The 27,491-nt window shown below is 44.4% G+C and overlaps 1 protein-coding gene across 7 annotated transcripts in view; it reads left to right on the top strand.

The window, feature by feature from the left end:
* Positions 1 to 442: 442 nt before the first annotated feature.
* The window catches only part of HEG1 (heart development protein with EGF like domains 1), a 93,489-nt gene continuing 66,440 nt past the window's right edge, over positions 443 to 27,491 (top strand). For all 7 annotated transcript variants that reach the window (XM_073305161.2, XM_073305162.2, XM_078854788.1 and 4 more), the window contains exon 1: positions 443 to 755. In XM_073305161.2, coding sequence (XP_073161262.1) covers positions 452 to 755 — 304 coding nt within the window. In that variant the 5' untranslated portion in view covers positions 443 to 451. The remainder of the gene's footprint in view (positions 756 to 27,491) is intronic.

Genomic DNA, 27,491 nt, shown 5'->3' with positions numbered 1-27,491 from the left:
CTCAGGGCTTAGGGCGAAGCTGAGGTGCCCCTGCCCGCTCCCTCCCCGGTCTGCAAAGCCCCCGGCCCCTTCCCCGCGGGATGGGGCTGCGGAGGAGGGCTGGCCAGGGCACCAGCGGAGCCGGGCTTTGGCTGGTGATGTCAACCTCTAGGAGGAGCCTGTGCCTGTCCTTTTACTTTCAGGCTCCATGTAATTAGCATGAGGCTGTTAGTCACTTACTGGTGTTACCCTCGGGGGCTCGACCATGAAATCCCCCCATTCAGCCTCCCCATGGACCCGAGGAACTTTTAAGGCAGGGGCTGCTGCCGCTGCTTCCCCTTGATCTTCCTGCTTCCTTCCCCTCCCCCCGCCCCCCACTCTACCCCGGCTTCATTAATAATCATCAGCATCAGTGTTACTAGCCGGTGGGACCTGCGCCGGGCATGTGAAGCCCCCCCCCCCCAGCTGCACCATGCGAGCAACGTGCACTTTGCTGCTGCGCCAACTTAGCCTCCTCCTGCTGCTGCGGGAGCCCGCTGCGGGATCGGGCCCCTTCGCCTCCTCCAGCGACCCCCCTGCTCGGACCCAGCTCAGCGGAGCCACCACGCCGGCCGCGGGGCCGCAGGGTTCTTCCAGCCGGGGCGTCTCGGCCGCGGCGGCGGCGGCGGCTGCTTCCCGGCTGCCTCCCTGGGAGAGGGAGAGCTCCGTGCCCTGGGCGCCGCCAGTGTCCGGCAGCACCTCGGAGCCGGCCGCGGGAGGACACACCAGCAGCCCGGGTGAGTGAGGCAGGGACGGGAGGGAGCAAGGCACAGGGGCTGCTGCTGCTCTGGGGAGGGCGTGGGGGGCGCTCTCCCGCTCAGGCACCCACCCAGCTCGCCCCTCTGTGCCCCTGAGCCCTGGCACCCTTCTGGCTTCGGCAAAGGCGCTGCCCTGCCTGGCGGGGGCTCCCCCTTTCTCAGCCCTTGCTCGCTGCCCGCGGGAGCGAGCGTGTGTGTTGGTTGTGGGGGGCTGATCAGATCGTCCCGCGTCCCAGCAAGGACAGGCAGGGCTGGGCAGCACCGAAGCCAGCTGCAGAGAGACCCGGGCCAAGTGTGTGGCTATTTTTGGAGCAAAAGCATTGCAACTCCCCACCCTCTGCAAAAATCCCCTCCACGCCGCTACGCTTCCAGGGAGGATGAGTTGGTTTGGGTTTTTAAAATAAGCATGTCCCTATTTTGTCGCCCGCTCCCACCCCGAAAATCCCTATTTGCAGCTTTCAAAAGTTGGCAAGTAGGTCGCATGTGTGTATGTGGGGGGGCCAATGCACCTCCTCGGCCACTTTGCAGCGCTCGCTGGGGTGCGGCGTGGGAGCGTATCCAGGGGGAATGGGCTCTGGTTTGTGTTATCCCAGAGGGTGGAGAGAGAGAGAGCCGCGAGGAGTTGTCCTAAGAAGTGGCGAACCAGCTGCTGGGGTAGATGGTTGGAATTATGTCATTGTCACTTGCTGGGGTGAGCCTGCCTGGGGGCTCCGGGCTGCGGTGGGAACGCTGCGAGCAGGCTGGGGGCTTGTCCCGAGTCTACTTCCTGGCGGATTTGGGTACACAGGCATGGGGAAGCTGTTTCTGGGTAATGGGGAAATCTCCAACACAAAGGGCTGCAAAGGAAAGTTCATGTAGGAGCTCCAGCAAGGGGGTGTGTGTGGGCAGCGCTGCAGAACAGCGGTCACCCTTCAGCTGGGTTTAGGTCTGACCCAAAGCCCCTTGAAGTTGATGGACAGACTCTCTTTGAATCGTGCCCTTGGAAAGCTAAGGAGTTTAGCCTCCGATTGCAAAGTCTGTGAGATAACATATACATGATAAAGGTACTGTTGGCTGAATCCCTTTCAACATACTGGAATTGTACCACAGCAAAGGTTAAGGCCCTGATCAGTGTAAGCATTTGTGTCATTCTGGTGACCTTAGTAGCTGATCACCTATGATACAAAAGGAGAGAGAGAAAATTTTGGACTATTTCTCCTCTTCAGGTTTTACATTTAATTTGCAATCCTCCTCAGGCTGTTTTTTGTGGCAACGTTTTATTAAAATGCAAAACAAGTGCTGTTGTAAAAAAGAAAATAAATGGTCTCCTGTTAGTTAATACATATGGAATTAAAATTTACATTCCTGGCTGTTCTGTAAAATCTCAGATGTAGTTTAGAGTTTCAAAAGTTTAAATGCTACATTGTTGGGAGAGAATAGAATATGAAAAGAAATACCACTGGGTTTAAAAGATGATTAAGTTAAACAGAGTATGATGCCTCTATACTTTTAAGTACAGACTACAGAAGCCTGTGACAAAATATCAAACTGAACTGTAAAGAAATATTATAAGCACAGATTCACTTGCTTTGGTAATTATAAATTATTGGGTCCCTTGAAATCACTTGAACATTGCACAGTTGTATACTAGTGTAGAAAAGGAGGGTTTGAGCAGATGAAGGCTTGTGCAAAGAATACAATAAAATTCATTCAGATTCCTTCATTTACATATTTCAGATTGTAAATTTCCACTATACTAACTGAATTAACTTTAAAAGATTCTACCTCCTGCTTTTTAAAAACAACGTGGAAATGAAAATGACAAGGCTAGCAGAACTTCAGTAGGAAGTGGATAAGCTCCAGGATGGTCCTTAGTTCAATAGCCGACTCTTAGAATGGCCGTTGGTTTCAGAGTAGCAGCCGTGTTAGTCTGTATTTGCAAAAAGAAAAGGAGTACTTGTGGCACCTTAGAGACTAACCAATTTGTTTGTTTGCATTCCAAAGGTGCATATTTTACCAGGTGTTACACAATGCTTCCAGGGCAGGAAATCAGCAGGTGCAGTGAGAATTCTTCTGTATACCACCCAGATGTTTTCTTCATTCAGATTTCCCCATATCCTGCTTCACATTGATTACTGGCCTATCAGATCCAGATGTAGGGGATTTTTTAGAACTGTAACAATTTCTTTCTTTCTTTGCTGCACTTCTGCTGTGAAGAATGGGAAGCTAGTCACAATGGACTGTAAAATCCTCTTCTTATTAGTCATCTGTCAGATATACACTATACACAGGTATCCACTGGTCAGTGCCTAGATTGGTGCTTTATAAATATCTTGGGTAGTCATTACACAGGCTGGCGCACAGGGCAAATTTTTTATAGGGAAAGTGGATATAATTTTAAACAGCATGACTTCCCTGTTTTCCAACTTGAACACGTAACTCTAAGGGTGATTAATAAGTTTGAAAAGATGGCACTGGATTTCTATGTACAGTGTAAAGAAATCTAGCATGTGATAAATATAGCTTCAGTGGTTTTAAAGCCAGAAGGGACCACCACTATGATTACTGACCTCGTGGTCACACTGGCCATAGAATTTCACCCAGTAATTTCTGCTGTGGAGAGAACTATTTAGTGTGCTATTTAGAGATGTACTTTATTTATAGAGCTACAATTTCAGAACATATGGTTAAAACTACTTTGAAAAACTATTTTGATTTTCTTAACATATCCAGAAGGTGCCTTTTATCAAATGTACACATATAAGAGAAAGTTTATAACTGGGTGGATCAAATAAAGCTCTATAAAGAACTATGTTCAATAATGCTTGCATAACAAGGGAGGAAGGCTAGCCCAGCAGATAGGGCACTGGCCTCCATTTAAGAGGCCTCAGTTCTATTGCATTTTCAGCCACAGAAGTCTCTATGTTTCCTTTGGATAGTCGTTTAACCTATTCTGTGCATCAATTCCCTATCTGTAAAATAGGGGCAATACTTCCCCACCGGACAGAGATAAAATCCATTAATGATCATCAGGTGCTCAGATTTAAATGATGAGGGTCATGTAAATTCCTAGATGGGTAGAAAAATATATAATTTAAGCTCAGATAGCAGTCCAGCATCTTTTCATGACTCTGACGACTCCTGAGTTGAGAGAGGAATGCATTTCAATCATTAAAGTTTGAAAAACTAAAACAATCTGCCCAAGAGCTCTAAAATAAATTTGGCTTATTGTGAGTGACTGCTCAGGCATTTCACTGAGAGCCATTCTCCACAGAATTTACCATGCTGTAGTAGACCATGAATTATGTCCATCTTAACCTAGGAGGAATTAGGAAGGCTGTGAGCATGGTGGCTTTTGGAAACCATGGTAAACTACATAATAAATTGCATTGTGTCCTGACAACTAGATGTTAGGTAAGGTTCTGTGCCTGTCAGTCAAGATAATGATTCTGTATTATAGCTGTAGGCTGATGTGGTCTACTGAATCATTTGGGGTTTGAGCTACAGACACTTGAAAAGTTAGCTTTTGTTTATCCTGCCTACCCTTCCACAAGCATTTCTTGTAAACTCATCACTCTGTCGCTACATGGAAACGAAGATTGCATCTTGGCAGCTTGTGGTCTGACTCTCTTTGAAGTCAGAATGAAAAAGGTTCTTTCTCAGCAGAGTTAGATAAGTAGATGGTATCAGCAGAGAGGAGCTCTGCAGTGAAACTGAATCTTACAAATTAATGCCTGTGAAAGTGAGCAGCTGACAGAGATGGTTCAAACTAGGCATAACAGAGGCAGGCCCTATCTAAGCTGCTCTCTACACCTCTGCCAGGGCACCTCAGTCTTGACTTTCAACTTCACCTCCATTCCCTTCAGTAGGCTGTTTGTGCCCAAACTGTGCAATCATTTTGTGATGTGAATACATTAGGACTAGGCCAAATCCTTTTTGCTTGTTGTGTAAAATAGAAACTGAATCCGGGTACAGATGTGTTCAGAAAAAGCAGTCGTGCTGAGAAACCGGACAAATGGTTTGAGCAATAGCTGGAATTATGGGACCACCTAATCTCTCTGCTATGCATTTTCTATTGGCAGTTGTTTTATCTTAATATCATAGCATGAGGGGGTGTGCCTGAAAGGAAGTGGCCAGCCTGTGGGTAGGGCATTGAACTGGGACTTGGGAGATTGGGGTTCAGTTCCTAACTGTGCCACAGACTTCTTTATGTCCACTGGCAAATCATTTTATTTCTCTGTTCCACTTCCTCACCTGTAAAATGGGGATAATAATACTTCCCTTTTCATATGTGTCTGTTGTGTCTACTTTGATTTGTAAAATCTTTAGGGCAGGGACTGCCACTTGCTCTTTGTATTTGTACAATGGGTCTTTGATCTGGGCTGTGGCCTCTAGGTGCTACCATAATACAAACGATGATGATAAAGGCTAGCACTGGGCCTCTACAAGTTTCCTATCTAGACAAGGGTCCTTAGTCAAGCAAATCTTTCCCCTTCTGTCTTTTCCCCTTTCTTCTCTGCTGTCCCTCTTATGTGGCCATGGTACGTGAGGCACTCGGATAGCATGGTGATGATGGGAGCCGTGCAAATGCCTAAATAAGTAGATTCCTCCTTTCCATGTCTGTGTTGTCTTTCCTTCCTTCCTTCCTCCGTCATCTTTTCCATGCCAGTTGTTGCCTTGCATTTCTTTAGTAATGCACATTATGAGCATTAGAAGTAACTGTGTAATATTGACTCTCCTCCGCTCCCATCTCTGAAGCGTTCTGGTAGAAGCGGCAAGTTTAGGAGGGTTGGGGAGGAGGAAGATGGGTTTGGGAGGGGGCTTATGTCCTCAAGCTGGCTTCAAATCTCCCTCCTACTCAATAGTTAGTATTGATCACATGATTCCCTCCAGTCCTTGAGCCCGATTCTCTGTTGCCTGCACCTTATCTAATCATTTACATCAGTGCAAAGTGGACATAAAACACTGCCGTTCTGATCGCACCCACTTTGCACTGGTGTAAATGACTGCTTAAGGTGCAGAGCAATGGTGCATCAAGCACCGTGTCTCTGAACTGTACCTGGAAGACCTGTGCACGAACATACTTTGTTGTCTTGCCCCCTTCCCTACTCATCCTTATGCAAAATGTAAATTAATTTATTTTTTGTGCTGCAGATTTGTAGTCCCTGAAGTTATATGGATTTAGCTTTGCTCCTTCAGGGGAACAAAAGAGAAGGGGAGAGAGAGCTACTCAGTTCCCAGATCCTTACAGGCATTAAGGGTCTGATGGAAAGTCCACTGAAGTTAATGGGTGTCTTTCCATTGACTTAAGTGGGTTTTGAATCAGGCACCATAAGCAGTAACCATTTATTTTAATGGCAGATTAATGAATGATGAAATGCAATCGTTTGTAATCCAGACTCACAGTGACTATGACATCTATATTAATATGGAATGAATCTGTCATATGCTGGGTTATTGCAATAAGCAGATCATGAATGTGAGATGAGATACTTTATTATAAGTGCTATTACAGAAGCTATTTCTGATGGTTTCAGTCTTGCATTGCAAACTATTAGAGCCATCACAGGTCTCACACAAGCCCAGCAGTCCAGCATGCTTCCTAAGATCATCCCAGCCACTCAGTAACCACTGCTTTAGTTTAAAACAGGTAATGTAATGAGCTGCAATTTTTCTTGTGGCTGGAAAAACAATAGGAAAGGTTTATTCTCACAGTGCATTAATTGATGCTGGATTAGGAGAAATGTCCAAGTGACATACTCCTGCCATTGTAACATGCCCTGGGTGAGTTCCTCTGTGAATGTGATTTACGTAAGTATCAAAAGAGTTAACAGTACTGATCAGATAAGGATGACTATGGTATTTTTGCCCATCATCCTCAGTGTCTGGAACAGTTTGTTTCTTTCCCCCATCCTCTGGGATCCATCGTTTAAATCTAGAACTTAAACCCCAGCTCTCCAATGCTGCTTAAGATCTCAGGCAGTTTGTACCCTGGCACTTGCTGGTACCATCCTCTACCTTCCTTGTCTATTGCACTCCTTGTTGTAACAACTGGACACCTCACAAAATTAATGGATCTTGATAACACCACTCCTGTTTAACCAGCGAGGCAGTGAGGCACAGAGTGATTAAGTCATTTGTGGAATTCTGTGGCTAAACTGGTCCTAAAACCCAAGTTTCATGAATCCTATAGCCTTAAGCAGAGTCAGGGCCTTAACTTTCTTGTCCTCAGATTTTCTTGTTGTAACACTTCCACTGTTGTCCCTGATGTGTATCGTGGGACAGTTACTTGAGTGGCATCTTGTAAAATTAAATTGTACTGTGAGAAGATGGGAGTTCACTTTATGTGTGATGGCACAGTCTGTGTCGAATTCAGGCCTAATCTCCCATAGAGTTCCCTTTGGGTGTGTGAGATCATAGGAGTCTTTGCTACAGAGCTTTTGTGCCTACCATAAATGAAGCAAGTGCAAGTTTCATCTTGAAACTGACTGGTAGAAACGGACTTGTTTTTCCTGAGGTGCAGCAGAAAATCGTTTTGCGTGAAATGACTTTTGTTTTAAGTGGTTTCAGCGTACAACTTGAAAAGGAGTTGTTCAGAGGTTGTGGTTCTGATGGGCAGAAGTCTTACATTTTCAGACTGCTTCTTCAGAACTGTGATATTTCAAGTCATTCTTGGAAAGAGATTTCTTTACATCACTGGAAAACAATGGTAGATAGAGCAGGTCAAGAATTTTTTGACGAACCGGTTTTTCCTCAGAAAATGCCAAATCTTCTAAATTGTGGGTTTTTTTGTTGTTGTTTTTTTGGTGAGACTATACAAGTTTCAGTGAAACATTCATCGGGAAAGGGTTTCCCAAGGCCTGGATGGATTTCTGCTTAAAACAATAGAGAGAGACTCTACCTAGAATAGCCAATAGCCCCAGGTTCAAGTCTCTGGAGACCCACATCCCAGATGAGTGCACTAACCACCAGGGTATTGGTTGTCCTGGGGTGGGTCTCTCTCTCTTCAGTTTTTTTCAGAAAAACTTTGAAAGGTCTTGGTGTTGTCCCAAAGCGGAATGGGAAAATTTTGGAAATCTCAAAAACCATTTCCTGCCCAGCTCTATTGGTGGCCCCTAGTTCTGACCCATTGTGAGTCACCATGTATTTGAAAGTATAAACAAAATGTCCAGTCAATTGTGTGTGAGCATTAGCTGTTTCCTTGGAAGGCTAAAGTTAGTTGGCAGATTCTACTGGTAAGCGGTAGGCTCTTCAGCCTGTGTGACGCAGGAAGTCAGATTGTAAAAGTCCCTTTTGGCCTTAAAGTCTGTGAATAAAACTTGAAGTCTTAATGGCATGAGAGACCTGAAAGTTGTGTTCAGGACCATTGATCATATGAGTATGTAAAGGCTGAAGAACTGAGGCTTTAACAGTACTTCACTTGACAATAATAATTTTATTTATTAAACGCTCACACTTGGGGGGGGCACTTTCATAATGTAGTAAAAACATGAGTGAAATATAATAAAAGCACCATTAAAAAACCCCAGACTGCTCTTTTAAACAAAAAAACCCACCTGTGCAGCAATAATGTGCCTGTACCCTGGAAAAGCTATTCCTGGGCTTTCTATTATTTTCCTTCTAAGAAGCTGCAAATTTTCCTGTTCTCCAACTTCTCTGAAATCCCAGCAAGAGCCCTGCTTAAAGGCCAGACTGCCAGAATTGCAAGCATTCTCGCCAAGTTAAGTATATAGATTTCAAAACTGAGGCTAAATAAAACAGCTTGTGGGGGTGTGTAAGCCAGAGTGTTGGATGGCAAAGCAGCCTCCATCCTGTCTGCCCCAGAGCATTTCAACTTTCTCCACTTTTCCTTTTCACAATTTTGACGTAAAAGTGGAACTTGCCAAATGAGCACTCACTCCGGGATTTTCAAAAAGGCACAGCGCTGACCTAACTCTGCTCCCAACGCACAGTGCTAAGTCCTTTTGAAAAGCCCAGGCTTGCTGTATTTTAATCTGAGTGGGCAGCAGAAAGTTCTAAAATGCTCAGGGATTTCTGTTTTGTTTTCTTAGAGTGAGGGTAATGATGTTACGTAGATTCATAGATTCCCAGGCCAGAAGGGCCCATTGTGGCCTCCTAGTCTGACCTCCCGTATAAGACAGGCTATAGAACTTCCCCAAAATAATTCTCGTGTTTTCTTGGGAGGGTGTGTGTGTTAAGGTGGCATTTTGGACGCTCACAAGGTCTTCCCCCGCTCCCATTTGAAGTAAGGTATCTTTCTACCTGCATACACACACACCCATTCCCCCTACCTACCGTAACATCCCCACTCACCCCCCCACACCCACCCCTACCTACCGTAGCACCTTGTTAATTCAAATCTTATTAATCCACTCACCCCATAGCCCACATTGAGTTTCTGTGAAAAGGCACGGGACTGGTTCCTGGCACCTGCTAAGGCTGCGTTGTACTCTCTGGCGGAGCAAAGAAGCCTTAAAGGCAACTTAACCAGAGGATTCTGATTTACCTGAGGATTCTGCAAACTGATGTCTTTATTCAGAACTAGTCACCAGATGAGAGTAATTCATAGCCTGCAAATTGTTTGCAAGCAGCTTGTTGTTGTAAGCATTTGATATCCCGAATGGGGGCTCTGTTATTTATATTTAATTTGACATGTAGGTCCTATGGTGTGTTTTCTCTTTCCTGATTGGCTGATTGACGAGATAGACTCCAATTTCTTGTGGGAATACTCACAATTACTAACCTCCTTGGTTAGGTGCTTTGAAATCTACTGAGGAAGAATGCTATGTAGGAGCTAGGTATTATTATTATTATTATTACATGTTCAAAATGCTCTCTTCATGGCCATCTTGCAATTGTCACTTCAAATGCGCTATTTCCATGAACGTTAGTAAACTCGTTGGCAAGAATGCTCATGGGGAGCAGATGTAAGAGGGGCACAAACCCAGTCTAAGTGAACGTATTGACAGTTCAAGTGCATATTTGTGGGAAATTGTTCTATAATAGCCAGCCAGGTTTCCCTCTCTTTGTGTAGATGTAATAGGTATGTGTACAGATGTATGTCTATATTTTAAGGCATCACAGGCCATACATATCGTAACATCCTGCTTCTGCTTCACGAGACACTGCTTTCTTATTGTACTTCGATTATGCAGAGAGTTTACATTTATCCTTTCAGGCTGAAATCATAATTCGAGTCAGAGGATGAGGAGACAACTTTCCCACCCAAAAGGGAAATGATGCTGAGTTGCTGAGTGGCCAGCCCAAGTAATAATATAATCTTAGAAAAATGCAGCTCCCTCGAGGAGAGGAAGCTTTGCAAACTTCAGTTTCTTCAAGCTGTGAACATAGCTGTTGCCTGCATTTCTGTAACATTGCTGTTAAACCAAATCTACTGAACTGCCAAGGAGATCACAAAATATTGGGGAGCAAAGAGAAAAACCGTGTAATGGTCTATCCCTAAGTAAAGTAAAAACTCTTTTAGGGCAGGTGCGTTGTTTGGTTTTTAATGCAGATTCCTAGGATATAAGGTCAAATGTCCCCGTCATTATTATCATTGACAATTAGGTTGTTTTACGTTTCTCCTTTTTGCACTGAGCTATGACTTCAGAGATTTTAAAGGCAGAGGGAGCCATTAAAACAATCATTTGTTTGACCTCTTGCACAACATGGGCTATAGATAATTTTCACTTCTGTCACGAGGGCTTTGAAGCCAGGCCTTTGGCATTGTAGTGAAGAGTCATACACCTAGGCCTCTGCATCAGCTGATTTATTAGTGCCTGTTTCCCTTTTATAGACGGTAACAAAGATGTTCCCTGTCTTGTTTCTTTCATTATATATTTTGGTTTGTTTTAATTTTCTCAGTAGTTTTAACAACTTTGTTTCCATAACCTTGCTTACATCATTAGTGATCCAAGCTACTTTATTGTATAATGTATGAATTGTTCCAAGTACCATCTTTCCTGCTGTCTGTAACCATGAACGTTTCATAAAACATAACAACATTTGTTACATAGATACCCTGCATTCCTTATAGTCATCAGTGTTGGGTGAGCATTTAGGACCCTCTCTATCAGCAATTCTGTCTCATTCAAGATGGGCTAAATCATATCGGCTCAGATTTATGGGATGCCTTTCAACGTAAGGGATCCCAAACAGCCTGAGTCTTCACTTACCCGGCCACTGACATGCAGCCACTTCTGGGGTGGAGAGTGGCAGCCACTCTGTATTTGCCACATGCCAGAAGAGTTGTTTGAGGAGAAAGTTAAAGGCATTTCTCCAGCTGAAATCAGAAGAGGGATTCAGCTCTACAGAATACCGTTAGCCACAGCACGTTTGTAAGGATACTGGCGTTCACAGACTTACTGTTGTGGGAAATCTTTTAAAGGCTCAGGGCTGGATCGTAAGCTGGTGGACTATGTTAGAGCTCCATTGTCTTCAGTTGAGCTATGACAATTCACACAAGGTCAGATCTGCCCCAGGATCTCAGTGCTATGCAAAAGATACCTTCTGTAGTAGCACAGGCCCATGCTACCCTAGCCCCATATTGGGCATTGGTACTGCCTTGGAGGGAAGGGCAGCACCTACTAACATGACTTTCTGGTGTATCTGAATGATTTTTTGGAGATCTCCAAAAACATTGACCAGGTCGGACCCTGCTTAGATTGTGAGATCTGATAAGCTCACAGGTCAAGGTAAGATGGCTGCCAAAACCACATGAAATTATGCTTAAATGAGGCAAACAGCATTGTCATATTAAAGTCATTTCCAACGGCTAAGTTGTAAACGCACATGCATGAAAGGCACATCAGCAAACCATCAAACTGCACGTTACCTGCTTTGCTCATGAATTCGAATGGATGACCTTGATCGTGAGGCATAATGCGGCTCTTGTAATTTATCACTTATCTTGTATTTTGGAACTGGGCATAATTGCATCCATGTCTACAAGGACAAAGAGAAGTGTTTCAGCAGCTGTAATTCACAAAGACCTCTTCAAAAGGCTTCTTACCCTTGGCACAAGTTTTAAAAGACCTTATAAAAATGCCCCTGAATAGCTTCAGGCATCTGAACATTCATCATTTGATTCGGATTCGGTTACAGGGCTAAACACTAAATTTCAATTCTCTTTAGGATATTATCGGCTCGTTTATCAAATGCAGGCTGGTGGTCTAGTATTAGACTGGCAGACGACCCAGGAAATAAAGGCTCTTTGAAAATCAGTTTCCTAGAGTGGTAACATGATCAGAGCTCAGAATAATCATGAAGACAGTCATATGTGGGGGACACAGAAAAAGCAAATGTGGACACATGAAGGGATCAATATAAAGGAGGAAAATTCTGTACTGGAATGAAAGAACTGGAATGGCTATAATTGCATGCCTGTTGACTTGTATTGAGATACATTTCATAAAATACAGTCTGCCAGAATGTCCTATTTTTTAATATAAAAGATCTTTGGAATTCAGCCCCGAGGATTAGTAATGCGGCCAGTGTTCATATCTCCACAAGAAACCACAATGGATGAAGTCAGGTCACATGCTGGATTAAAGCCTGAACTTGTTTGTCACTTGATTCCGAGAGAATACCAGAGCAATCACTTTGAGCTGGGGCTTGTCTGTGCACTGTGGGTGGATGTCCAGGGCTGTGGCTTGAACAGATTTCAAGCAGATACTGGGCCTGATTCTCCATTGTTCCTGATGCAGCCATTCAGACCTATGCAAAGTGGGTGTAAACCCTGCCAAAGATCTCTCCATCTTTCTTATCTGACTCTCTCTCTGTGTCCACCTTGACTGACACTAATGAGATTTACAGCGCTGTCCTGCCATTCTCCATTGTCCTAGGCTTGTCTGCATTGGCGGCATGATGCAGATGTGAAGCTGAACTCTAAGGGAAAGGCTGGGAACCATAGTTCATAAGGGAGAATCTCTTCTGGATATCCTCTTCGCTGCAGAATTAGTCCCTAGGGAGAAATGATCAGAGAGCCTGGAGAAGGCACACAGTTTTGAGCCTCCCTGAGGCATTTAAAAAAGCCAGTGAAAACTGTAGACACAAATACCTATCCCCTGTCCCCATCCCTAATGCTCACAAAGGAGCTGTGTGTAATTATCTGTGTATGTATTTGTGTACATGCTAATCACACAGATGGCCTAGCATTAGCTGCACATTGAAAGCTGCTCATTACATCAAGCGATTATTAGTCAGAGTTTCTTCCCATGCCTGGTAGGAGGAGAGAGGAACTAACTCAACCTTTGGAAGGGATACACCCTCCAGTGTCCCCCTCAGCACTGCCATCACTACTTCCTGCGGCAGATGGTTATAGCTTCATCTAGGAAGTGCAGTTTAGATCATCATCCTTTTCCAGGAGCAGGGGGATGGGGGCCTTATCTGTCCTAGGGATTAATTTCTCCTTAAGCGGCTTATCTACTCATTTGCATTTTTCTCCGATCTCCTCCCAAATCCCATCTTCTGTTGCTGGGAAGTTGGATAGCTCAGCTGTGGGAGGGTCAGTGAGACATCGCTGGTGCTATAATAGCATACCAGTCATGAATAGTTCGTTTCCTAGGCAGGGCTTGTGGGGTAAGGCTTAGCTAGTTGCTATCAGTCCCACTCTGAGGGCGATTGGTTTCCAGTAGCCCCATGGCTGGCCAGTGAGCAGGAGTCCTAGAGGGCTGAATATCATAGCCCACCACTGAAATGTAGCCGCCGCTGGGCTGAAATATGGCAAAATATCTTAAAACATAAGCGCACCGCACTGCAGGACAGTGAGTGATGGTTGAGTACTAAGTCAGAGCAGGGCAACATTTTCTTGGCCAAAAACATTATTTTATTTATTTTTATTTTATTTTTGTATTGTTTCAAAAAATGTTAAAACCCAGCATGCAGCCTGACCGAAGCATTTCGTCTCGGTTGAACAGGTGTAGTAGCTCTGGCAGTATCACCCGCTGCAGTTTTGACCAAGAGGGGTAATGTTAGGGCTGACAGCTGTGATGCAGCACCCAGGATGCTGTCCTGGGGAGAGATACCACTAATGAGAGGGCAGCTTGAGCTGGGACGGGGCTCAGAATCTGCCTGATGGAGGCAGTTAGAAGGCGATTAGAGAAGAAGGAGGTGAAAGAGGCAGCGCTGGGGTGAAAGGGAGATTTGCTAGGGAGAGGTGGGTGGACTTCGAAGGGCAGTGTGCAAGGAGCCAGCCATGAGGGACATAGACCGTATGACCCGTGAGGCTGACCAATGGGACACCGACAAAGGGAATAAGTTTAGGCACCTGTGGAACTGGTGTGGCCCTCCAGGTGAGGAGCTGTCACTTATGGGTGGACCTGCTGGAAAGAGTGTGGTCACTGTAGCGTTGACGCAAAGGAGCTTTGCAAGCGAGAGAGAGACAAAGGCAGGACAGCTGGGGTGAAAAGTGGGCTTTGCAGCCAGGGAGAGGAAGGCGTTGATTCCCTTGTGGGGTGACACAACCTCTCGTTGAAAAACTTCAGTTATTGTGATGAGAATTTACAGTATATTATTTTCCTAAGCAAGTGTTTGATGTCACTTTCTATTATTTATATTATGTTATCATTCCTGCCAAATGCCTGGGTTTTTCCTTTTTAAAGTTCAACATTTGCTCAGCTCTATACTAAGCCCAACTCAAAGACTGGGTAGATTTTCAGAAGCAGAATGTGGTTATCCCATTTGGAATCTGGCCTGAACCCTGGCTTTGAAACTCTTCCTCTTTTGAAAAGTGTTGCAGTAACTTTGACCACAATGACCATTGACCTGAGTTTTCCCTCTCATCCATAAGGCAGCACAGGGCTGCAGATTCATGAAAATAAGAGAATGAGCTGGGTATAGTGTGGGACAGGCAGTATGCAAGCATCCATTACACAATTCAGCTCCCTATTTTAGCATTGCTGCAACTCTAAGCCAGTTCCCCCAAGCCAAGCCAGCAATTTCTGTCCAATAGTGGCATGTTTGTGTTGTTATGGACAAAAATTGTAGTGTTGCGGCCTCCAACCTGACAGACACTTTCTCACTCTGACCTGAATTCCCACTTCTGTGCATAGAACAGGAAGTGATGAAACCAGTTCAAGCGGAAGCAGAGTTTTGAATGTTCTAGTTTAATTTCTATTACACACCCTACAAACAATGTGGATGCTATGTAGAATCAGAATCATACTGGCTGTTCTCATGGGATATAGTACGTTTTTTGCGGAGCCAAGATGGGATTTTGAACATTCTAAAAAGTTGAAAATTTGGAAATGGTTTAGAAAAGAGAGAGAAGAATGATTCAAGGTCAGGAAAACCTGCCTTAAAGTCAGAGATGTAAGAAGTTCAATCAATGTAGCTTATCTAAGAGAAATTAAAGAGGTGATTTGATCACAGTCTACAAGTAACCACCCTGGGGAATAGGCTTCTGATGGTATATTGCTCTTTAATCTGGCAGAAAAATGCATAAGAGCTAATGATAGAAGATGAAGCTAGAAAAATTGACTAAAAGTAAAGTGCACATTTTTAACTCTGAGAGTATTAAGCATTGGAAAAACTTACCCAGGGAGGTGGTGGATTCTCCCTCGCTTGAAGTATTTAAATCAAGGCTGGGTGTCTTTCTAAAAGATCTGTGATAGCTCAAACAGAAGTCATGGGCTTGACCCAGAAATTATTGGGTGAGGTTCTTTGGCCTGTATTACACAGGAAGTCACATTAGATGGTCATAATGGTCCCTTCCGGCCTTAATAACTATTAATTTTCTTTACAGTTAATAAATATGCATAAGAGTATGTGGTGTGTGTCATAATATGTAGTAAGATTTGTTTTTCTTGGCTGCTGTGTGTATCACTTTGCAGATCTAACAGAGAACAGCCATATGAGCAAAGTCATCTGATTCTAGACATGGGGACTATATCCCTTTTTAGTGACTCTAAGAAAAGACAAAGCTGTATTTATGTGTTGGAACCTGAAAATGAAATTCCTCTTCTGAGGAACTTACATTCTAAATGAGACTTTACACAACAAGGGTTTGATGATAAACACTAGGAGAACAAGGGTTGCAACACTGAAAGATATAATGAGGTAAAATAATTTTTGTTTGACTTTGGATTTAAAAAAGATACCTTGGAAGTTCGTAGACACAGTTCATAATGAAGACCTGGGTAAAGGTTGGTACTGGAAGATCCTGACTGCTGCCTTGATCCGGCAAAGCACTTAAGAACATGAGTAATTCCATTGGGGTTATTCACATGCTTAAAGCTGAGCACGTGATTAAGTGCTTTGCCGTGGCCATGGTCTGCAAATGGGAGGCATTTAAAGGAGGGGAGTGAGATTCCATGGCACATGGGGTCAGCAAGGAGATTCCAGGCACAGTGGTGATGCATGGAAGAAGTCACTGAACAGCTTTGTTGTAGAAGGAGACCTGGCAGAGCACAGATCTGCTTGAGTCCAATAGTTTCATTTGCAGTAAACTCATTCCTGTCCTCCAGCCAAACTGAATTGTGGCTTTTGTGGGGATGAATGCTGCAGATGTTAGAACCCACAGGATCTTTAGTACGCTGTAATCCACCTCCCCTATCCTGAGTCTTTGCGTTCAATTGAAACAAGGCTTTGTTATGCTTTGATTAGCAGTGGAAAAGCCGTTCTAGTACTTAGGCTTTTCATGCACCAGATGGCAGGATGGCTCATTAGGGGGAAGCAAATGATAGGGTGTTCAGATCAAGTACAGTTCAAACCAAAGCACTGCACCGTTCCCAGACCATGTATTGGAAGGATGTGACTGGACAGAAGTCAGACTAGTGGCATTGCTGCAGTCCTGCATCCCAGAGAGCGCTGAGATGTGCAATGGGAACTCAGCTACTGTCTGGAAGCAATGTGGAGAGATGCAGAGAGGAATCAGTTGAGGTGTCTTTTGCTGGAGATGCATTATTAGCTCCCAGCAAACTGCTCAATCAGTGGGATAATGCTTTCTGTGTTGCTGCATGCGAAGTGATAAACACTTTTATGAGGCTGATTAACAGCCAACGCAAATCAGCAGTGTCTGATCACCAAAGAAGCTTTTTACTGCAGACCTGCTTCATGTTAATGTGATCCCTGTTACACAATGGGATTAAAAAGCAATGAGACAACGGTAAATACGTGTTTAAAAATTCACTCCAAAGGGAACATTTGCAAGTGCTGGGCTGCCCTTTTTCAGGTTTCGAAGACGAATCAGCTTGGGAGTGGGCCAGAATAAGGTGCTGGGTAGGAATGGGTTTAAAGAGCGAAGAACTGTTGGAGGGCAGGTCTTGAAGTGGAATAACATTTTTGAGGAAGGAGTGATGGGATGAGAGGCACACAGGGCCCGATCCTGTACTCCTAACATAAACAAAAGTCCCATGGGTGTTTTATCTGCTCAAGGAGTACAACGTCGAGTTAAGAAGAGAAAAGATGGTTTTGTGGTTGGACGTCAGGGGCTTGAAGTTGTGCTCTTAGTTCTGCCAGTGACTTCCTGGGTGACCTTGTGCAGACCATGTTCCGGAGTTCTAATTCTGGCTCTGCACTTACTTCCCCTGTGGCTTTGGTCAAGTCACTTGACCTCTTTGTACCTTCTTTTTTGTAAAAATGGGGAAAACAGTGCTTTCCTACCGGGTGGATGGGGTGGGGTGGGAGGGAAGTATGTGGTAAATCATTCATGTTTGTAAAGCACTGTGAGATCCTGGGATGGAAGGTCTTTCAGAAATGTCAAGTATTAATTATTTGAAGGGCTTGGGTTGTTTTTGCAGACGAAATATGGCTGAATATTTTTAACACAAGTCTTGTCAACACAAAAAGTTATGCCACTTCAACTCTACTGGTATAGTAAAAGCTGGAGATGCTGTTAGCCCAGTAAAAAAGTGCTTAACCAGGTATAGTTTATTCTCCCATATGGTAAAAAAATCACACCCCTAACTGAAATAATTATACTGGTACAAAATCTGTATGTGGACCAGGCCTCAAGCAGCAAAGTTTTGGGGTTCTCATTCAAGGTATGCTTTAGTCAAACACAAGTTATTGGGCTCAAAGCAGGGGAACCTAGGTGAAGTTCAGTGACCTGTGATATAGGGGAGGTCAGATGTGATGGTCTAATGCTCCCTTCTGGCCTTAGGGTTCACTATCGTAGATTTCAGAGTAGCAGCCATGTTAATCTGTATTCGCAAAAAGACAAGGAGTACTTGTGGCACCTTAGAGACTAACCAATTTATTTGAGCATAAGGTTTCGTGAGCTACAGCTCACTTCAACGGATGCATACTGTCCTAGAGTTTCAGTTTGAAACTTTTGAGCTCCACACACCTTTTCCTATTTAAGAGCCTGAATCTGTGAGTTGCAGATCACTCAACGCCTCCTGGGGTCGGTTCTGGTGTTGTTACTGAAATCTGTTCCTATTGAAGGAGAGTTTTCCTGTGCCTTTCCATTTAAATAAGTGCAAACGGCTGCTGCAAACTGTCTAATGGAGCAACAAGCTGTGTGATACTCTGTTTAACATTCAAAGAGTAATTAATCTTTATGTACGAGCAGCAGGCTAGCTGCCTCGGAAATATTGTTCCATCAAGCCCCGTGTAAGTTTTCTAATGATTAGAAACTTTCCAGACCCACTGGGGTTTTTTTTCTCTTTCCTTACACTTACTGGAGCACTGCAGAAAAGTCTGTGCTATAAATTAACTTGTATGCTTCTAAAAGTCAGCAGTGACATTGTCCTGATGTTTTAGGGCTTAGTTCACTCCATTCAACCTGTACTGTACACACCCAGGGATCTGCTATGGGCTTTACTCTTTTTTTCTCTCTCTCTCTTTTGCAGCCAGGATGTTTTTTCTTGCTTTTTTATTGTTCCAATGACCTAGCAGCTCCACTTTGGTGGAGTCTTGCCAGTCAACTTCCTCTCCCAGCCGTCTGACAGACTCCAGCAGCACTGCCCTCAGAAGGGAGCAAAAATTAAAATGACAGCAAAATACATCTCTAAAGGGCTTTTCTCTTTCCTCAGCTGCTTAGGGCCTGAAGCATTGATGCTGCCTTCCAGCTAATGAAAATGTCCAGGGAACTTTAAAAAATGTGTGTGAGGGGGAGGAATTGGGTGGTCGACTTCTTTGTTGTGCTTCATTATAAAAGAAAGGCCTGAAAGATTTTTGAAAATAAATTGAAATCTTGCTAGTATTTACCATTAGAAATTGAGGTCTTTTACATGCTGTGGGTGGCTGGGGAATTATTAGGATCACATAGCAGAAAGTGAAACCTGATTAACTGAGAAGGGAAGGGAATTTTTGTTGTTGTTATTCACAGTTTTTAAAAGATTTTTTTCTGTTTCTTTTTATTAACACTTATTTAACTAAACCATTGAGAGAGAAGCTCCATGTCAGTAAGGAATTGGCACCCCTGTGCCTTCAGTGAAGGGCCGAGAAAAGTCCCCAATAAACATCTCTGATTCCTCCAAGAAGTTCTCCAACAACAACAGTAGGGAGACTTGGCATTCCTGAGATTTCTAAGGTGAAAAACCAGACAACAAAACTCCTTTAGGCTTTTTTTCAATCTATCACAGGCAAATATAAAGGACCAACCTCCTCCCGCCCCTTTCTCCCCCCTCTTTTTCAAGTTTTTCCTCACCTCTCCTGCCATCTTATATCCTACCCTTACATTTTAAGGACTCACCAAAAGGGACAAGCTGTGAGCCTCAGTGATTCAATCACAGACTCCTATAGCCTTTTGTTTCCCCACGTAAAGCTTGATTGCCGGATGGCGATTGCTACAGAGAAAAGATTCCCTTGTGGTTTTTGTTTTAGCGTGTTCTGTGTTTCTGAGCAGAGGCAATGAGAGCCGTGCTTGAGTGACTGGCATAGATGCCTCATGCTGTGTGGCTCCACTGCCTATCTGACTAGTGTGTTTTCAATTTCCTAATATCCGTGAGAGGGAAAAATGGAAGGTGTTCTCAGTCCATTTGTTATTGTAGAGCTAGGGTAAGTGCTTACTATTGTTATTATTGATTGGTATTGTGGTAGCACCTAGGAGCTCAAGTCATAGCCCAGGAGTCCATTGTGGTAGGCGCTGTAGGTGGGCATTGCTGGGCTGGTTGTCCTAGTATTAGTCTTGGACAGTTATAATTATCTTCTTTGGAGGAACCTATGCAAGATATGGGCCAAATTTCCCACTTAAGAGACTGGGAACTGCTTGAGGTTCCACCTGGTTGGTCTTTTTAGAAGTGGGAAAAGTTTCACTGCCCTCGAGGCCAGGGAAAGGTTCAGCCTCCAAACCCCATGCATCCCCAAGATTCTTCGGAGGTCTGGGCCATCCATGAAGAGGACATGCGTCTCTATAACACTTCCAAGCTCCAGCATGTGCCAGTGACGTCCATATGCAGTGGTGCTGCTGGTCATAGTGGGGCTCGCAGTGTTTATGCTGAGCCAGCTAGCGTGAGCTCACACAGGGGTGGCCCTGCAAGGTTAAGTTGAGGGATCTACACCATAAAGAGCGGTTGTACCCTCCTACCCCTTCCAAGGGAGACTTCTGTGAGCGAAGACAGAGGGGGAGTGTGCTGCAGAGCCAGCACTGGGCAACAGTCTGGATTTGCTGTTTTGTTGTCTCCTCTGCTTGTGAAGGCAGAGAGGGGTGGGTGGGTGAAATGGGTGCAATGGGAGAACGTAAAGTCTGTTGTCAGTGCATCTGTTCCTTGTCCCATAACTCGCTGGAGACACACAGTAGCTCTCTGGGGGATAGAATGTGTAGAGAGGCTTAGTGCAAATGCTGAACAGAAACAAAACCATGTTGGGGATACTGGACACTGAGTGATACTTAATGTGTTTCCCTGAAGATGCTGAATTTTAAAAAATAGCTGTGCATGGATGGAAAAATGGTGGCCTGCTAGAACCTGGGTTTGCTGGCCTCCAGGACCCAGTGCAAGCCCCAGCTGTTTTCTCATGCAGTTGCTTGAGATTGGATGGGATACCAGGGATGTTCTCAGGAAGAGGGAGTCTGGAGATGATGTTTTTTGATGCTGCCCTTCATTGTGGCATTGTTACTGCCACTCATGGTTGAGAGAGACTGCGGGACTTGCCTATTGATTCTGGCTAGTGTTAGCAGGATATTTCCTAGAGATTATGTTCTTCAGTCCCTTGCCCATTTATAAATATCAATAGAAATAATGAAGAGGTGAAATATATGTTGCAACCCCCCCTTTAAACTCTTCTGGTGGCTAGTGCACCACACAAAGGCCCCTTTTGAAGGAATAATATCAACATGTTTATACTGAACTGACCAGTTTAAAGCATGAAAAGGGTTTTTTTTTATGCTTCAGATTTTTTCTCAGTGCTGTTTCAGGGTAAGGACAAGGAAGGAAACTGAAAATCCCACAGAGCCCTGGACAGTCCAGATTTAGGGCTGTAGCTTTTGTTCATACAAACTCACTTGGCTCCCAAATGGCCTCCACCCATAATCATTACATCCGCAGCAGTGTTTCAAAACATGACACAGAGCCATTTTCCTGGTGGCTGATAAAGACACAAGCAGAAGTATGTGCCACCTAGTGAGACTGGACAGATTCAGCAAGTCGATGGCTTGCTCTGGTCTTTATTGATCCTTCATGGCCTAATCTGAGTCCTAAAGTTTTCCTGCAGCTGGCAAGGAGCTTTCTGTGTTTAGATTTTTTTTCCCTCTGTCTCTCAGTCTGATGCTGAGATTATGTAGTTGAACAGATGGGAGCTTTACAATTACAGCTTCTCTTTCTTATGAGAGATCTACTTAAGTATGCTTCGTCCCAGAAAGGCACAAAACATCACCTTATTCTTCTCATACAATAACTTAACACAGCTGCACCGTACAATGAGCCTGTCCTTCCACTGCTAAATGTTACCTTCTCTTCTCAAATGAGCTGTGAAGGGAAGATTAACAATCAGGCATGTGGGGGGAAGTGACTGCTGTACATGATGGAAACTGAGTTAAGGGTGGTTGTTTCCTAGAATTGGGTGACTAGGATATTATCTTTTATCAATTTTTGCTGATTAATGATTAACTCCAATTTAATTTTGCTCCCTGGTTAGAGGGGATCATTTCTTCACTTCTGGAGGTTAAATTAGGAAATCCCTTCTAGAGAAGAATGGAGAGTACTTCTCAGTTCAGTGAACATGACATAAATGGATAGATCAATTCATGTTGCATGGTTTGTACAGGTGTTAGCCCTGGCACTGTAGTCAAATTTCAGCTCAGGTGATCCCATTCTTGGCTTTTAACCCCCCTGCAATTTTAAAGCTATACAATATTCTTCTTCTATTATTAATATTCTTCTAAAATGTATGTCATGTCGCAGTTTAACAGCAGCGGTGTTCCACCCCAAGCTGCCTGCATTTCAGTGAAGGGACCCCCGTTTTAGGGTCTGCTTCTTTTGAAATCAGTTTGGGATTTGCTGTTGACGTCCCTGGGAGCAGGGCTGGGCTGTTCACTTGTCAGCCTCTATAAACTAAACAAGGATAAGCCTGTGTAGTACTTGGCTGGGTGACCTCCAGGAATAATCCTTGGGTGCTCAAGGGACTGCTGTTGGTGATTAAGTGTCTGTCTGACTCAGTATTGTACTAATGTCTTAGGGGGTGAGGTGCTGTCTTTCAGTTCAGATATAAAACCAAGTTGCTGATGGAAGATCCCATGCAAGGGTAGAGGTGTGGTCCCTCAACATCCTGGCCAAGTTCCAGTGTGGATAGTTACATTTGGCCTACCTAAATTCCCCCTGTAGTTCAGATTGGATATTGCCTTCTTCATTTCCTGTCCTAAAACTGTTCTGTAGTGTTCTGCATCAGAGGGGATTGCATTTCACTGGTGAGCCAAGCAGCTACTTGTGGGAAGCAGCCTGGCACAGGGGAGCAGGTGCAGGGCTGGGACTTGGGAGACCTGCGTTCTAGTTTTGGTTCTGCCATGGATCTGCTGGGTGACCTTAGGCAAGTCACTTGCCCCTCCCTGTGTCTCTCTCAGGCTTGGCCAGCTGGCTTGTAAAAGTTGTGCCAATTGCACATGCTATGTGGGTCTGCTCTGCCCACCCCAGCTCATGAGGTATGGCAAAGGCAAAGCCAAGCAAATTACCTGCCATGATAGAGAGAGTCTGAATAAAAAAGATTAGTCCACCTCTGTCAATACTGGGGGTGAATAATAGTAAAGAAGCAGAGAAGTTAAACTGTGCTGAAGTTAGAGATGATGCACAGGCAAAATTTTCATCCTTGCCCGCCTCCAGCCCACCACAGGGAGCGTCTGCCATGCTGTCCAGAGTGCAGTATGGTAGGCCTGATGCAACAGGAGGTGGAAATCTCTACTCCCCGTTCAAGGCCTTTAGGTCACAACTGTGCCCACCATTAGTAACCATGTGCTTTGTGACAATCGGCTTGAATGATGTCCATTGATATAGTTGGTGTTGGTCCTGCTCTGAGCAGGGGATTGGACTAGATGACCTCCTGAGGTCTCTTCCAACCCTATGATTTTATGAAAACATTGTGATTAGCTTTTAGCTTAACAACCAGTTCCAGAGTGGCACAGTTTACATGTGATATGAGCCCCAAGGATGAAGGGAACTTTGGGTATGTAAGCAGGGAGAGACCGGGACTGTGATGGGCCTCACTGGCGCAGGAGAGGGAATAAAGTCCAGCTATGTTATACAGAAATACTTTTAACGTGTCTGCATGTGTTTGAAGACTTTCATAAGCTGGTTACAGGGCAAGGCTGAAAACAGCAGACACTAGGGCTGAAAAATCTGCTGGAACTTGATCTGTTTATACTGGACCGGTTATAACTGCGCTGTGAATAAGTAGCATACTTTTTGTGCTTACAAAGAAAAAGTAGCACTTAAGATTAGATATGTCTGGTAAGCATCATTGCTAGTCCTATAGTTCCAACTGGAAACAAAAATACTGATGCTGCAGGGGTTGCGACAATTTCACGTGACCATTAAAATTTTTGTCTTGACAGCTGTGGCAGCGTAGAAGGAGTTTATTTTTTAAATCAAAGGGAACAGCTTAGCATGTGACAAAATCTTAAGTGACAAAACTGTACCTGATCTATGGGACTGCTTATAGTCTAAATCTTCAGTGGATCTGAAGAGACCAGATGGTCCTGTGTTTATTTTATTTTGCAAGATGTTTGGGTCTGGGTCATTCCGCACAAGTGGAGGGTCATGTTTGAAGACCAGTTTCTGCAAGGGAGTCAACAACAATCTGATGGTAATTGTCTCACATCTCTGATTGACTTGATGGCTGTGTAATGAGCCCAGATCATATATTCCTTGCTAGGGACTCAGCAGTCATTGCAGATTTTTGTCATGTTTGATTCTTTCATTCTGTCTTGGGTGTCCTTATTGCAAAATGTGGGCCAGATTTTCAAACGTAACTGAGTAAACTGTGCCCTCAAAACCAGGTAACTGAGCCTGCATTGGCATGCTTTCTTCCTCCTTCGCTCATGCAGCTGCACATACTTTGTGGGCAAAATTGCAAGTGCGATTCTGCTCTGAAAATGGCACCTTCTTACTCAGTGGAGCTGCTCCCTGGCTGTATTCAGAGTTAGATCTACTGACTTGAGTGACTAAGACAAGTTTTTTTACTCCCTTTTTATTCCTGTTTGCCCTGCAGAGCCAAACTAGTGTAAGGAAAGCAAACTGAATTATATCCCGGGAGAATGAATTGGATTCTGTTCTGACTTGCACACCATCAACTGAGCTGTGAAGTTCCAAGAATAGTATTGGATTCTGCCCTCCTTGAAGGTGGTGGCATTGCACAGGTGTTAGTGAGGGCATAATTTGAAGACAGTGGAGCTTCACAGGCGTAGCAGGCCATTTATCACTGCTGATGTTGCAAACAGGAAAGAACCCAGATCCCAGGGTAAGTTTGCTGGGCAAGCAGCTAGAAAAAACACATCCGTCTTTTTACTTTTAAACTGATGACATTTGATCAGGAGTCACTGAGAGACCATAAGTATGGACCCAGGCTGTCCTTTTTTACAGAATTAATTTTAACAGCAGAGTTGCACTCTAGGCACCTGAATTTGGCCTGAATTATATTATTGCTCTGTGCAATCTGCCTGAATGTATCACCGTATATACGTTAGCGTGCCCTTCTGATGGTTCAGTGACAATTTACTCAATAGTCTGGGAAGGTAAATCTTGCTCTATCAGTATTTAGCCCCAAAAGGATTTTTCAGTTTCTGTTACTTTACATTTATTGTATAGAGCAAAAATGGATGCGAGAGCTCATCTCAGTGTTTCACCAGCAGGGTGATCTGCTATTTCACATCTGAAAGCTTTTAGGGACAGATGGATGCAGAGAAGAATTTGGTGCCCCTTCGACAAACACACCCACGTTTTTGAGCCTCAGCCCCGCTACACAAGGACAGTCTGGGTATTGACTTGCAAATAAAATGCCAAGCCCGACCCCCTCTGCTTCAGAATCCCTGTATCCAAAAGGGCCGCAGCAACAAGCAGCTTGTTAAAGGGGAGTAGGCTTGACTTGTTGTGACTGTGCTGGATACAAGAATTCTGTCTGGATATTGGCTTGAAGAATGGAACTGGGACAATTGGTGCTTATTTGCATGGGAGTAACAGCTGAATGCATAGTCTTTCATCAGCTGATGTCAAAGCACATGAGCGACTCTGCCAAACTCTTGTTGTTGTTTGTACTCAGCATTATGCAAACGTATTATTATTTTATTCATATTACTGTAGTATCTAGGAGCCCTATTCATAGACCAGGCCTCCATTGGACTAGGAACAAAAAGATAGTCCCTGCCCCAAGTGATTTACAATCTGTATTAGAAACAAAGTGCTTACTACAAAGTACTTACTATCTAAATCAAATACTTTCCATCTCCCTCTCTCTTCTTGCTGCATTCACATTGAAACTCATTTCACATTGAAATTCATATCAGCCAGGAAATGCAGCCACCTCTGGTGTGGCAGGCTCACCGCAATCCTACGTGACATTTCTGGGAAGATGATTAAGAATACGTACAAGGTTAAAAATGAGGTTGAATTGCCCCCCTGGAATTTAACCAGGGCCTGGCAATAAACACCCCTGCTCTTGTGAAAAGTGCTAGGCTGGGGAATACAGGAAAGGCGAGCAGGGTTTTCCTCTTAGCAGCATGATCTTTGGTGGAGTCTGGATGATCCCACTTCTTTCTCCATGATTGTCAGTTACCTTGTTCTGAGGTGCCCAGTAGTCAGTAATTGGCAGTGGGATGATGACACAGGATATGCTATAGCTTTGTGAATCCCAGTGCTGCTGGATGTGGAGGGGGAGAAGCAGGTTTTCATCCGCTAGATTTTTCCTCATTTATCGGAATGCTGCAGACCCACTCCCTCACTGCTTCCTACCCGTCTGAAGATGGAGAAACAGGCTAGCTAGTTTGCCGTACTCCCCACACAGGAGCCAAAGAGGGTTTGGGAATTTCAGGCTGCTCTCCTAGAAAATTGCTTATGGTAATCAGCAAAGACTGAGTGGGCTTTTTGTTTTGTTTTAGTTTACAGTGAAGCCGGCAGATTTGGCATTTATATAGATTTGGGGGGTTATTTGAACACAAAACATTACTGAAGCCTCAGGGGCTGCAAACTTAGATTAACTGAACTCATGTGTTTTGGTTCATGAGATCAACATGAACTGAAATCCTCATGTTTCCCACAGCCATACATATACGCTTGGCAGAATTTGATTTTAATGTTGACAGTTACTATTGGTAGTATTGATGTTTATTGATAAGCATTTTTTCAATGTTTATTGGTTTTAAATTTTCACAGTTGCAGGAAATGATGCAGAGGTCAGATAATAATTATTTAATGACAGGAGATTCTGAGACTCAGAAATAAGTTAAAGCTTTATAACTGTTAAAACACAAATTATCTACAAGAGATGGTCAAAATAGACAAAGTAAATATCCTTAAATCAAACTCCAATAAGTTCTCAAGCAGCATTTTTCTTTCTTGGCCTCTCTGAAATTTTGATTACTACAGATGGAAATGTTTTTTTTTTTTTTGTCGGTTTTGTGTCCGTACATTGAAATCAACACTTGATGACATTTACTGATAAAAGTCTGATGCTTCCAAGCCCCCACCCACACTCTCTCTCTATGTATATTGTGTGTGTGTGTTTGTGTGTATAAGCCTGACTTCCACAAACTGCTCACTGCAGTTATAGTTAAGCACTGTGGTCAGAAGGTATTGGGCTATGGAGTAGTACTAGGCTAAAACTACAATGCCAGCATACAGACTTACTGGGGTCAGCAGTATTTGCTAATACTGTAATGCAGTGGTCCCCAAACTGTGCGGCATGTCCCCTACTGGGGCACAGAGGAACATTTGTTGGGGGGGGACCCACCGTCGGGCCAGGAGCCAGGGGTGGTCCGGGCGAGCCCTCATAGGGAGGGAGCGCCACCCAGGCCCGCTGTGCCCCTAGCTCCACTCCAGCCCCAGGTCTGGCCTCGGCCACTGGCTCCTGGCCCCACTCCCGGCCGTGGTTCCACTCCTGACCGCAGTCCCAGCTGAGGCCCTGACTAGGGTTGCCAGTCCTCCAGGATTGCCCTGAAGTCTCCAGGAATGAAAGATTATGTCATGTAATGATATCTCCAGGAATTCATCCAATCAAAGTGGCAACCCTAGCCATGACTGCCCCAGCTGCAATTCCGGCCCCGACTGTGGCCCCGCTCCCAGCCACACCTCTGCTCCCGGCCTCGGTCATGGCCCCTGGCTCCCAGCCTCAACCGTGGGCCCAGCCACGGCCCCCGGTCCCAGCTGTGGACCC

Source organism: Lepidochelys kempii, chromosome 11 (genome assembly GCF_965140285.1).
Source record: "Lepidochelys kempii isolate rLepKem1 chromosome 11, rLepKem1.hap1, whole genome shotgun sequence".
NCBI classification, from domain to species: domain Eukaryota; kingdom Metazoa; phylum Chordata; order Testudines; family Cheloniidae; genus Lepidochelys; species Lepidochelys kempii.
This window is presented reverse-complemented; position numbering and strand designations above follow the sequence as displayed.